General features: G+C 41.3%; 1 protein-coding gene across 8 annotated transcripts in view; it reads left to right on the forward strand.

Moving 5' to 3' along the window:
• Window positions 1-14,052, forward strand: part of MYO3A (myosin IIIA) — a 149,283-nt gene that overhangs the window by 106,195 nt on the left and 29,036 nt on the right. For 6 of the 8 annotated variants that reach the window (XM_061586685.1, XM_061586688.1, XM_061586686.1 and 3 more), the window contains 8 exons: window positions 967-1,055; window positions 2,172-2,301; window positions 4,479-4,558; window positions 4,714-4,755; window positions 5,520-5,597; window positions 9,890-10,095; window positions 11,292-11,403; window positions 12,454-12,616. In XM_061586685.1, the coding sequence (XP_061442669.1) occupies window positions 967-1,055; window positions 2,172-2,301; window positions 4,479-4,558; window positions 4,714-4,755; window positions 5,520-5,597; window positions 9,890-10,095; window positions 11,292-11,403; window positions 12,454-12,616 (900 nt within the window). Of the gene's footprint in view, window positions 1-966; window positions 1,056-2,171; window positions 2,302-4,478; window positions 4,559-4,713; window positions 4,756-5,519; window positions 5,598-9,889; window positions 10,096-11,291; window positions 11,404-12,453; window positions 12,617-14,052 lie in introns of those variants that run through there. The other 2 variants (XM_061586689.1, XR_009758121.1) reach the window with 2 other exon arrangements.

The following is a 14,052-nucleotide window of genomic DNA, read 5'->3' on the forward strand; positions in this document are numbered from 1 at the left end:
ATCCTCACAGGCCACACTGGAAGTCCTGGTGGGCAAAATTTGGCCCACAGGTTAGAGGATCCCTGTCTCTGGTGTTACTAGCAGAGGCTTTCCAGGAATTCAGAGAGGAGACTTTCCCACCCCTAACCAGAGTTGCCAGGGACTGGACCTGGGACCTTTTACATGTGGTCATGCAGCAAAGTAATTTTAGACCCTCCAGGTAATTGTCTTGTGCTCCACCGTCACCAGATGGCTGTAGGGAGGCAATTGGCCAGCTGCTCCTTTAATCTTGTGTCAAACTAGGAGCCAGTCAGGACAGACCAGAAGTGGGGGAGGCAGTTAAATGGCAGAAGCTGATGCATATGAGGAGCTGGTAGATAAAAGAGCGGCTGGTTGCACGCTCTCAACAGATCCTAAAGGCAAGAGAGACTCATGATAGAGAGAGGGAGAAATAGGGAGGAGTGGAAGCAAGCATCAAGGACAAGGAGAAAGTAAAGGGGAGAGAACAGAGGGAGAAAATAAGAGAGAACTGGGAGAAACAGAGCTGGCAAGCATTGACTCAGAAAAGAAAATATGGGAAGGTCTCAGTGGTGAGTTACAGGGAGAAGGGAGAGGCAGATACTGATAGGCTGGGCTTAACAGTACAGCAGGTAAATAAAACAGGATGTAATCTAGTCATGACATGAGTCCCAAGCTCATAAAGTAAGTGCTCACCAGGAGGTCTCTGAAGGTAAGACACCCTGGTGTTCTGAAGATCCTTGAGACCTAAAGGGAGGAATGGAGCAACTCTGACAACAGCCATGTGTATTACTTCAGTTGCAAGAACCAACCAAAATCACATGTGAAATGTGATGCATAACATATATGTTTTTTTATTTGCAGATAGAAAAGCAACTATGGGCATAAAAAAAACACATATCTGAACTAGGCAGGAAAAAAAGGCATTTACGTTATTACATTAAGAAAAAACGTGTGCTTCCCTTCCAGAAAAATTTGAAGACAACCTGAAATCAAAATATTTCTGGAGACCAAAAAGAATAGACTTGACATTTGGGATTTACCATTATGCAGGGAAGGTAAAATTGCTTGTTTTAGACACTCTTTAGGTTGTGTATAAGGACATAGTCCTCTCAAGGCAGCTCACAGAACACCATCAAATCACACGATTCTAGTAATATAGCATGATGTTTCTTACTTTTATTGCTTGTATATGTTTTGATACTGCTGTTTTATTGGTTTTAGGTTGGTTTTTGGTTTTAATGTTTTAATGATATATTGTTTGTAATATATTGTTTTTGAAATATTAAGCAATTTATAAATGTGTTTAAGTAAATAAATAAAATATTATTATTTACTTTCTGGCAAAGTGGGGAAACTAATGGCAATCTATTACAAAAGTCCAAGGTCTTGTGAGATTTGTATTATTAAAAATAGATGCTCCACAATAATCAAACAAGGCCTTTTTTACTGCATGTTGGGGTCCGCATTCTTGAGGCTCATTTTATGGTTTGCATAACAACTTAACAAAATATAATTGGGGTCTTGCACAATACTCTCCCCCTCCCTCCAATACATTAAGTTGAGGCTACACGTTCAGTGTATATGAGAAGAGGTTCTATGTGTGTACAGCTCTTTGTGATCAAGAATCCTGGGCCAACCTGGGGTTCAATATCAAGAAAGATACCTATGCCTGTACTGTTGTTTGTATATAGGGCCTTTGTCATTTACCTCTCATGCATTTACTGACCTGTTTAGTACATAATGCTAAACCATGGTTTGTTTAACAGATCATAAGTTAATTACAAGTTGATTCACAGACAAACTACCCAGGGCTTGTTTCTCCAATGTTTGCTTTGTTTTCCAACTGCTCTTGCCTTGTGCTGTTGTAGTTTGGTCTGAGGTGGGAAGTCAAACAAACCATGGTTAAGGAAGGGTTCTGGGTTCACACATAACACCAAGCCATAGTTAAAACAAACCTAAGTTTATAAGCCGATAACAAGTCATATTTTCAGATTGTGATTTGTTGGCAGTAAACAAACTATAAATAAGCTGTTGGCCAAGGTTCACACATCACACTAAACCATGGTTCAATAAGGGGGTCACTAGGCCTAATGCATGAAAGTATAGGCATTTGATCAGCAGTAAACTTAAGGAAAATAGTTGTATAACTTATTGTACTGTTTTTACAACAGGTTCTTTATAATGCAACTGGGTTCTTAGCCAAAAACCGAGACACTTTGCCAGCTGATATTGTACTGCTCTTGCGATCCTCGGAAAACTATTTGACTAGGCAGCTGGTAATCCACCCTCTTACAAAAACAGGTAATGTTTCTACAGTACTAATGCTACGCTTGTCGGATCGAGTGTTGGGCTATCTGCCTGTGAACTGATCTTTGGGCTAGCATCGTCCACCTTACCATGGTGCTAAAGGGAAGGAAGCATTTGTCATATTATTGAGCGCCAGGGGAAGGGAATAGCAGAATGAAAGCCACATGGCTGAGGTGCTGCCCTCATCCAGGAGCATCTCCTACAAGCAGACATTGCATGTTTTCTCCTCTCAGGGAACTCTTCCCACATTTATCACTCTGCTGCAGAACGTCTGTGCCTCTGTTGTTGCAGCCCTGTGTGTTTCAGAGAGTCCCACTGTAGGAAGCTACCTTACACTGAGTCAGACCCACTGGTCCATCTAGCTGAGTATGGTCTACACTGACTGTAGGGGGTACCGCAGTTTTCATTATAACACTGAACCCCTATAATGCAGGTGCATGATTTGTCCCCCAACCCCCACATTATAATGAGCTTCCACTGTAAAAAATGCAAAACTGCACATGCTCAGAATATTTCTTTTTCTGTCAGCTTCGACAAACTATTTTCAGCTTCCATAAGATTATTAAGTCCAGGGTCTAAAATGACCTGGCTACACCGCCAGATATAGTGACAGTTCCTGCCCACTTCTGCAGTGAAGGACAGATGGCATGGAAATGACATAATCAAAGGCATGTCAAATCTGTAAGCCGCCATTTTATTTATTTATTTATTTATTTATTTGGATACCGCCCCATAGCCAAAGCTCTCTGGGCGGTTTACAGTAACATTACAGCCATAGAGGGGGGTGTTACCATAGGATGGAATGAATGAGTCAAGAAGAAGGAGAAAAAGACGTAAAGAGGGTAGAGAAAGGGAGAGAGAGAGGATAGCAGAAAGAGGCAAGCAAAGGACAAAGGATGAGCAGGAAAAGAAGATAAGATAATAAGAGCCCTGCTGGATCAGGCCAAAGACCCATCCTCACAGTGGTCAGCCAGATGTCTTTGGGGAGCCCACAAACAGGACCTGAGTGCTACAGCACTCTCTCCACATGTGATGCCCAGTTACTGGTTTTCAGAAGCATCCTGCCTCCAACAGTGGAGCCATCACAGCTAGTAACCATTGATAGCTTTATCCTCCATGAATCCCCTTAAAAGCCATCCAAGTTGGTGGCCATCACTACATGTTGTAGGAGAAGGAGAGATGAGAGTATAGCTATGGAGAGCAGACAGAAGTAGGGAAAACGACACCTGGGCAGATGGATTTAAGCAGATAGCTGGATGGAAGGAAAAGAGAGAAAAGGCCTTTAGGGTAAAGGAAGAGAACATCAGAGGAAGAGAGAGAGGCTGGAACTTGGAGAGGCAGGTGGCTCGTGTACTGAGAGGCTAGAGGAGAGCCAGGCATTGAAGACCTGCCCTCTCCCCAAGCTCCCTGTCCAAGTCCTCGTCATCTGTTTCGCCCTTGTCTATCCGCCCCCTCCCTGCATGGCTCATGACAGCCAACCTCCCTGCTGCCTTGCCTCTCTCCCTCCCAGTCGGTGGCATTGACACCCATGCTGGGAAGCTGGTGTTGTGGCCCTGCCACACTGAGTGAGCCACTTCTGCACAAGCTTTCTTCACTTCAGGGGTAGCCATTTTATCATTGCTATTGTTAAACAATTAGGAGTCAGAAATCCTTCCCAATCAATTGCAAATCACCGAGTTTTCCCAGTAGATTCCAATCTACCTTCAGCATCGGGGGTGCAATCATCCAGGGTAGCGGGAGGTCACAGACCCCCTACTTTTGGGGAGCAGAGTCCCAGGCAGGTCCATATGTAGCAGCCAATCACTATGAAAGGGAGCATGTTAGCTACTGAGAAGCATCCTTGTCCATTTGTGCTGACTGAAGCCAATAAAAGTGAAAGGAGGTGAGTTAGCCACTGAGAAGACTGTTCTCAGTAGCTAACACACAACCTGCCCTTTCATGCTGATTGGCTCCTAGGACATCTGTTGTAGTGGAGTGTGGTCTCAGAGATGACACAGAGAGCAAGGGAGATGAGGGGAAATGGAAAAGGGGGTATAGCTTTCAGGGGGCATGGTGTGACTCTCACGAAGGGACTCTGCACTTCTGAATTTGCCACTGTACTTCTGTTCTGCTCATCTCTGGCCTAATATATAGAGGGTGGACCTCTTTGGTAAGGTGGTTTCTTCTCTTAGGTAACTTGGCACATACTAAGAGCAAGAGTGCAATAAACTACAAGACATGGACTCCACAGAAATCAATTAGCCACACTAAGGTAAGGAAACTCCATGGGCAGCTGCCTAACCCACATGTTGAAGTAGAGAAAGGCAATATTGTTGTTACTACTAAAAGGAAAAAAAGTAAGCAAGTAACCCCTTCCTTGGTTTCTCTCCCTCTCTCTCTCTCTCTCCTATTTTCTTTTCTATTTAGCTGGATATCTTTGTGTTGTGCAATTCGTATTCCTTCTGTGAGGTAAAAATAAACTACATTTCCCTTCTATCTGACTATAGTTTTATAACTACTTCAGGGAAGGCTAAATTAACTCTCCACAGTCACTGTCTTTAATACTCATCCCTAAGCATGCTTACTTGTAAGTATGTTCTGTTGAATTCACCAAGTCTTAATTCCAAGTAAATGTGTTCTAGATTGGTATGTTAGTTTATAAAGAGAACATGCCAAGGTTCTAACTGTAGAACTAATCATGCCCTGCTGAAAATAACCATAATAACAGGGTTGTTGTTGTTGTTGTTGTTGCTTTTTTGTGATGGTACTCTATTGTACTGAGTACTGTGACCTCTTTTTTTGCCCATAGCAACCTATATTGTGTTGGCACCCACGGCACTTTTATCAAGATATGAGTACCAGCACCTTGTTTTTTATAAAAAGCAAAGCAGAACCCCACTGATGATGATGATTTTGCAGGATGTTAAAACCCTGCTCTTAAAAGAAGAAAGAAATCTAGACAAACCATTTTTCCTTAAAATGTCATTTATAACAGATACCTGTATGTTCAGTTATCAAACTGTGTTCAGTATGTGCATGTGTGTTCAGTGTGACAAAGAATTGTAATGTAAATAGGGTAATAATCTCAGACTTGCCTAGTGATTGCTCAATAGCATCTACAGCTTATTGTTGTTTTTATGTCCCTTCTTTAAAAGGATATTTTGTTGAATGGGTGCCATTAGCTTCAGACACTGACAGATAAGAGATGCCATTTTCTTTCTTGATACTTATAGAGTGAGCCAGAGGATTCCATGCATCATCCAAGGGAAACAACCAATATGAAAACACAGACAGTTGCTTCATATTTCAGAGTAAGCTTTCTCTTTGTTGCTGTTGTCGTTCCTAATATATATGACTTGCACAATAATCAGGCAACTGATTTCCAAACCCATTCCTATAAATGCAACAGTTCTGTTTACTGATAGGGATGAGATATTTCATTTAAAGTTTGAAAGCTTTTAGACTTATTATAGAACATCTAAAGCAAGGATAGGAAACCTCTGGACCCCAGATGTTGTGGGATTCCAATACTCATCAGGCTTAGCCAGCACGTAGTATAACATCTGGAGGGCCACAGGTTCCCCCGTGAGGAAAAACAGGATACCCTAGTTTAAGTTACTAAAACTGATGCCTTGCCATTTCCCAGGTGTTTAAACTTAAGGATATCTCTTCCAGCTCTTCCATTTTTCTCTCCCGTGTGAACATATATGGCCAGCATGCCCCCTAGGGATCTCTCCCAAGTGCTCCCCTTATCGTCCTGCAAGTTAGCTTAGCAGAGGATGGGGGCCTGTGGCAACAGGGCCAGTTCTACCATTAGGTTGAGTGAGGCAGCTGCCACAGGCAGCAGATGGTGGGAGGCTGGTAGTGATGGAGAAGTGTTGGAAGACCCAGCTGTACATGCTGTGTGGCCCGACGTGTGTCTTCTAAACTAGCCAGCTTGCTCCCCCTTGGGTGATAGAGGATGTTCATTATCATCACCATCATCATCATTTATTTGTATGCCATCTTTCCATAGCTAAGCCATGCTCAAGGCGGCTTACGACAACAAAAAAACTACATGTTTCATTCTAATGGTTACAACAATAAAACAAAATATAAATCGTCAAACAGGAATCTAATGAAAACATCTCAATAAATATGCAATAAAATTCAGCAATCCCCACTTCATAATAATAATTTCTGATAATAAAAAAACAAAGCCATAGTCCCAACAGCAACAAAATCTCTAAAATTAAATCTTCACCCCTAAAAGAACTCCTAAAAAACATTCCACCCCAATAGCCTATAGACCTCCTAAGCAGCAGATCTTTCTGGACTAGCAGCAAGATAGCATCTGGCCCCTTCATCATTTGCTGCCTTTGTAGCTGGAGTGAGGTGATGTTGGCCCATTACCAGTGCTGAAGTAAGATTCAGCTGCTAGTCCTACTAGCCTTGTGTGGCAAGCAGCACAACTCTAGCTACCCAGTACACCCTCATTCTGGCACTAAAAAGGGAGACCTGATGTGAGGTGGCTGCAGCATCTGCTGCTGTCACCATCATTTTCCCAGAATGCCTCTGCACATCATTCTGTATGTTAAGGGCAGGGCCCAGAGATACAGTGCCTGGAATTTACCTGACCATGCCATTTGCTGACTCCACGTGCGAACTTAAAAAGCTGCCTTATACTGAGTCAGACTATCGGTCCATCTAGCCCAGCATTGTCTCCTCTGGCAGAGATCTTTCCTGGCCTTGCTCCCTGAGGTATTTTAACTGGAGATTCCAGAAATTAGGGCCTTCTGCCAGGCCTCTCTGAGCTAAGGCTTTTCTCTCTGCTGTTGGAAGGTTTAGGAGTTTCTGTGTTTGAAATACCAAATAAACCTTCTAAACAAGGAGAAAAGCACAGGCAGGTTTTTAAGCTATTTTCCCATGGCTACCATACCCTGTGTGAGAAGCTAACAACTTTCCCTTCCCTCGCATAAACTTGACTGAAACTGTTTAGATCCCTGAACAACTGACCGTGCTATGCCACTATACCAGCTTAGCCAATTGGGAGTCAGAAATATTTTGCCCCAAGCAAAATACAATGTACTGTAGTTGATGTTATTGGTGAACAGCACCTGCTTTATATGAATGGCAGAAATCCATAAGGACAGAATAAGTCGGAGAAGGAGCTCAGCTATATTTTGATAGCATGTTTCATGTTCACAGCAGCACTTGCAAGAGTCCCTGCCAAACATTAACAGCCATTTTGTCCACATTGGTTGGGCTTCATTATTATGTCACTGATAATATTATAATTATGTGGTATTTACCCAAATTGTAATTGTGCATTCAAGGAGAGCATAAGATGCTTTTTGAATTTACATTTCAATAATGCACTATTACATTATTGCTGTTATTTTCCTTTGAGTTGCCCTGATGCTCACATAATTAGCCGTTTTGCTTTGAATAAGAATCAGCATTAGAGCCACTCTGCAGAACACCTGTCAGAACATCATTTTATGCCACAGCTTCCATTAACAATTTCTTGCCAACAGACAATTACGTCACCCATCTTGGCCATACAGGCTGCAGAACTGACAGAGAGCATGCAACAGGCAGCTGCATGCAGCTTTTTCAGTGTTTGTTTTAAGCCATAGGCCACTACTAAATAGCATTAATAAAACTGAGTACTAAAGGCGATAGCATGGTTCATATATGACTTTGGGCACGGGAGTATGCAGCCAAGAACTATTATTTGGAAGTGACAGTGTGAAGATAACACAAGTATTCCTACCGAAAGGTAAATTATAAACTACAGGGACTGCTTCCAGTCCAGTATTAAGAATCTTAATAGCCATTTACAACATTAATGATTACAAATCTCAAAATGGGGGGAGATGAGTGGGGTACCGCAGGGCTCACACCTGGGTCCAGTGCTCTTCAACATTTATTTATTTATTTATTTAAGCCATTTCTATACTGCTTAATATATATACAAATCTCAAAGCAGTGTACAGAAGATAAAACAACTAATATTATAAAAATATACAATAAAGCCACAATACAAATGCATACTTAACAAATAAATATTAAAACAATTGCCTTGCACTTCTCCATTCAACTTCTCTCATTTTTATTAATGACTTGGATGGGGAGGTGCAGGTAACACTTGTCAAATTTGCAGATGATACAGAATTGGGAGGAGTAGCTAATACCTTGGAATACAGAAACAAAATTCAAAATTCTTTTTCCTAGGTGTAGAACTTTGCACTTATCCCTGTTAAATTTCATTCTGTTGTTTTCTGCTCAGTGCTCCAGCTTATCAAGGCCCTACACCTAGGAAAAAGAAACCAAATGCACAGTTATAAGATGGGGGGTACTTGGCTCAGCAATACTTCATGCGACAAGGATCTTGGGATTGTTGTTGATCACAAGCTGAATATGATCCAACAGTGTGATGTGGCTGCAAAAAAGGCAAATGCTATTTTAGGCTGCATTAACAGAAGTATAGTTTCTAAATCATATGAAGTATTGGTTCCCTCTATTCCCCGTCTTGAGTAATGAGTCCAGTTCTGGAGACCACACTTTAAGAAGGATGCAGACAAACTGGAACAGGTTCAGAGGAGGGCAACGAGGATGATCAGGTGACTGGAAACAAAGCCCTATGAGGAGAGACTGAAAGAACTGGGCATGTTTAGCCTTGAGAAGAGGAGACTAAAGGAAGATATGATAGCACTGTTCAACACAGTGGAGAGCCACACGGAGGAGAGCCAGGATCTCTTCTCGATTGTCCCAGAGTGCAGGACACGGAATAATGGGCTCAAGTTATAGGCAGCCATATTTCAGCTGGACATCAGGAAAAACTTCCTAACTGTTAAAGCAATTCAACAATGGAACCAATTACCTCGGGAGGTGGTGGGCTCTCCAATGCTAGAGGCATTCAAGAGGCAGCTGGACAGCCACCTGTCAGGTATGCTTTAATTTGGATTCCTGCATTGAGCAGGGGGTTGAACTCGATGGCCTTATAGGCCTCTTCCAACTCTATGATTCTATAAAATTACAGTGTTTATTCTAGAAGCAAGTTCAGTATATAAAGCAATCCTATGATTTACAAATGTATTGGTCTGTTGAAAATGTCAAGACAATGAATATGCTCAATGGGTGTGGAATAATCCCAAGCTCATAAACTACCTATTTGAAGAAGTATTATTTATTTAATATGCTTAATAAATTTATATCCTGCACCTTCAACCACTGGGGCAGCAAACCTTGCTGCTGGAGTCTAGAATTAGCCATAAAACTGCAGCTGAAGGCAATAATCAGTTATGAAATTATGTGCCTGTGACATAGAAGGTTACTGTTTTCAGCATGAGAACAATGCAACTGTACTAGTTCCTACTTTCTATATGTGAATTCTCTGCACACATTTTACATCGGATGCACTAAACAGAACCTACAAATACTGTGTGCTGTATAATTGCCTACGGAAACCACAGGCAGGCCAATCGCCTTGTTAATTCAGTACAAGAAAAAATTCAAGTAGATTTCAAATAATACCAGTTTTACAAAGCTCTTGGTAACTCACAAGAAAGGTAATATATGAAAAGAGTTCCAAATGTTTCTTCCCATATTTCCTTTTCAGTACTCACTAATGGATTTATTATCTAAAATGGTGGTTGGCCAGCCTCACTTTGTTCGCTGCATTAAGCCAAACAACGATCGACAGGCAAACAAGTATGACAGAGAAAAGGTATTGGTACAACTACGCTACACTGGGATTCTGGAAACGGCACGGATCCGGAGGCAAGGCTATTCTCATCGTATTCTCTTTGCTAACTTCATAGAGCGGTATGTCCTTTACAAATGTTGTCTTGGTAGGTTGGGTCCAAAAGAGAAGTTTTAGTATCAGACCAGATTCCGGTTCACACCATTTTTGTACACTAGATTAATGTACATCTAATGACTGCCAGCTAAAAGCGGGAACTGTCTCTACTGAAAAGTATTGCACTTTAGGTGATGCAAAGTAATACAAAAGTTCTGTCTATGATACTTTATCTGCAGTGGTTTATCTAAACATGCAAGTTATCACTTGATGTTTTAGTCATCAAGCAGTTTACAAGCATGTGTGTATCAGCTCCTGAGGCTGAGAAAGCTTCTGAAAAAGTGGAGATGACACTGCTTACAGAACTGGTATTCCTCATACAGTCTGAGGCCTGGGTACAACAAATTCAGTTTAAAGAAAACAACAACTCCAGTACAGTAAATTAAGAGCACCTAAAACAATAAATGTAATCTAATATCATTAAACTGCAGACCAGTTCTGTTATTCTTAAAATGTCTTATTCTGTTGCATGTATTTTTTTAGTTGTTAAGGTAACCGTTGAAGAGTCATTTGACTTAAGAACATGTTGGGGGCATTTTATGTTGGCATATCTTGGAGTAAATCATCAATCTGTATATTCTGAAAAGTGCATATACCCAGCCCGGGGCTGACGCAACATCTGTTTGAATGCTCTGCCACACTGAAAACATGTGTGCAAAATCAGTTCATTAGGAAGGTTTGTTGCCTGGCCTTTTCTCTGGTGTGTTTAATTTTCTATATACACTTGTTTTGTTTTGTTTTCGTTGGGGAGCATTCAAACATGGCATTCCCCACTGACATTCCAAAATGGTGTGGTAGCGATAGGGCTGTACCAAATGGTTTTTCTGAATGTGTGGATCAATTCAAATACACACATAATGTGAACTGTTTTATGATTCTAAAAGAAATGTGGCATAAACATTGGTTAAATATATATAAATAATAACTAGAGATCTGATGCTTTTCAATAATTTTTTTTATCTCAGCTGCTTTTGTATACATGTATGCGTTCAGTTCAGCTTGGTTTCTAAATGTTATGTGTGCAAATTCACAGGTATTGTGACAGTCCTACACTTCAGTTTGTACAAAAATATCAAATAAAAGTTAAACTGATCGACCACAAATGTCTTTTGTAAATGCAATATTAAAGAATTCAGGGTTTTTTTCTCTCTCTGCCTCTTAGATACTATCTCCTTTGTTACAAATCAAGTAACAAGCCCCCTGTTAGCCCTGAAACTTGTGCTGCCATTTTGGAAAAAGCCCAGCTTGACAACTGGATTCTTGGGAAAACTAAGGTAGTATTTTCTCACATTGGACACAATCTACCAGGGACATCTCCCTGCTCAGGTCACATTGAAATGAGCAGGATAAACAAATGTATTGATGGGTGTGGGAAAAAAGAATTATTTGTCACAATATGCTGTCTGCTAACACACATTTGAATAAGGTTGGCTACATCTTCCTTTGGCTGGAGATCTAAGGGCAAAATGGCCCCAAAAGCTCCTTCTGCATCTCATGGATCTTTCCTTGTCTCACCCACAATACTACCAAAACTGCCACCATGGTGTTTTCTCACTATAATCATATGGGCTGCAGAAAAGAGGGGTTGTAATGAAGACAGATCTCTCTTAATTCCATTAGGGCCTGTTAAGGTATGGCATTGCAGGAAATAACCAAAGTGCTTATTTTCTTCCGGTCTCCTGTTGAGGAATACAGATGCGCTTACACTAGGCATATTGCTCTTAGCAGTCATGTGAATGCCTAGGTGCACTGCACTCCATAAACTGTCACCTTATACTCTCGTTCTTTACCTTTGGGCAAGTGAGTGGGTAAAGGGTAGATAAGCCAAGAGTTGTCCTCTCCAAAGTCAAGCATAATGTTGGAAGTTGAAGCAGTAACTGAAGCCCAGTTCCTTTGACCTCAGCTCCACCTCTAATATTAGATGCAACTATATACCTTCCAAAAATAGACAATACCAGAGTTTCCACTTGTTCCATCATTACAGTCAGATCCTAGGAGAGGTGAAGTACTTTGCGTCTACATGAATAGAGTACTTTAGATAAGAAAAAGATGTCAGTTTCAATGTGGCCTGCAAGTTCACAGGCATTTAAGCCACCTTGGAATCAAAAGTTCTTGTGTTCCTCAGTAGTTTCCCTGGTCTAATCAGTCCAGGATTGCTAGAGAGATGGGGAAATATATTCCTCAAGGACAAATAGACATCATTAAGGCAGAACTTCAACTTGTTTTTTAGAACTCTGGAGTGTCCAACTTTGGGGATGTCACCTCTTGAAGGAAGGAGTCATCAGTCTGTAACATGTAGGGTTTTTTCTCCTCTTTTTTAATAGGTATTTCTCAAATACTATCATGTAGAGCAGCTGAACTTAATGCAAAAGGAGACAATTAACAGGATTGTTTTGATTCAAGCATACGTCAGAGGGTGGCTTGGTTCAAAGAGATACAGAAAGCTAAAGGAGAACAGGGAAGAAAGTGCAATTAAAATACAATCAGGTAATAGTTCGCCTTAATAGGCATAATTATGTGCAAATATTTGTGCCTGCATACATGTAAAATCAGATAGATGTAAAACAGCAGATGCTTCTGCTATGATTGGTTTATTGTTTTATATTTTATCTTTTTTTCTCACCTTGTTTTATGATATTGTTAGCTGCCTTGAGTGGGCAGAATTTACATTTTGACATAAATAAATCAATAATGCAGAGTTTGTGTCGGGAGCCAAGCATCTTGACCTGATTGCCTGGGAAATAACTGGCAAAGATTCAGCTGCCTTATACCGAGTCAGACCATTGATCCATCTAGATTAGTGTTGCCTGCACTGACAGGCAGCAGCTCTCTAGGATTCCCAGCAGCAGCCTTTTCCAGCCCTACCCAGAGATACCAGGGCTCCATACTAGTTCAGACTATGAATTGCGGTTGAATTTGCCACTCTAGTTCACTGCAGACAATCACTGAGCTCAGCTTGGCGCATCCCCCCCCAGCTCAGCACCTCAGGGAACCCCCCAGCTTGTCCACCCCTAAGACGCCCTGCTTCTGCATGCAAGGGAGATGCCCTGCCACTGAGCTACAGCTCTTCCCTGTGGATTATTGAAAGATAAGCTGACCTTGCCAAGGACATCTCTTTCCACCAATAGGTCAGAGAATCCAAGGCGATACTCTCAACCCCTTTGAAAACTTCCAAGTCACCAGTACAATAATCTGCTTAGTGGCAAAAGCATCTAGGCTGTCCCCTCCACTGCCTTTTCCTCTCCCAACCTCAACTGCGCAGGATCTGTATCTGACACCTGCCTCTTAAAATATTCATTCCTTATGTCACTTACGTTTTTATTATGGTTGAAGCTGTTATATTCTTTTTAAAAGACAGAATTTCCAACGGAAGAATGTCTAATATTTTGACTATTGGCCTTGTACTAAGAGAGATCTATGGCAGTGCTACAAAATAAATGTAAAATACGAACGCTGCAAGTGATAAGACCGTCAGCTGAGCAACCACCAGATGAACTTTACACAACAGATGGAGAATCTTCCCTTTTGGGGGTTAATGCTTTCACCCTTTTAATATGATGAATGGCAATTTGATCGATTAAGCACACTTCCGATTTGTTCCCTGTTAAAACTGGATGGGCCTTGTGCCAGCAGAATGATATTAATAGCTTGGTTCTGAATTTAAAGCAGCATTCCCCAACCTGGTGCCCTCCAGATGTTGGACTACAACTTCCATCAGCCCAGCCAGGGTTGATGGGGGTTGTAGTCCAACAACATCTGGAGGGCACCAGGTTGGAGAAGACTGGTTTCAAGTGTGGAAAACTATATTTTCCTTTATAATGATCCAATTTGTGTTTCCTTGTCATGAGCTTGGAATAATAACTCATCTATATTCCTTATTCCAAAGTTATGCCTTTTCTTATTTTACACACACACACATACAC

This window comes from Rhineura floridana, chromosome 10 (assembly GCF_030035675.1).
Source record: "Rhineura floridana isolate rRhiFlo1 chromosome 10, rRhiFlo1.hap2, whole genome shotgun sequence".
NCBI classification, from domain to species: domain Eukaryota; kingdom Metazoa; phylum Chordata; class Lepidosauria; order Squamata; family Rhineuridae; genus Rhineura; species Rhineura floridana.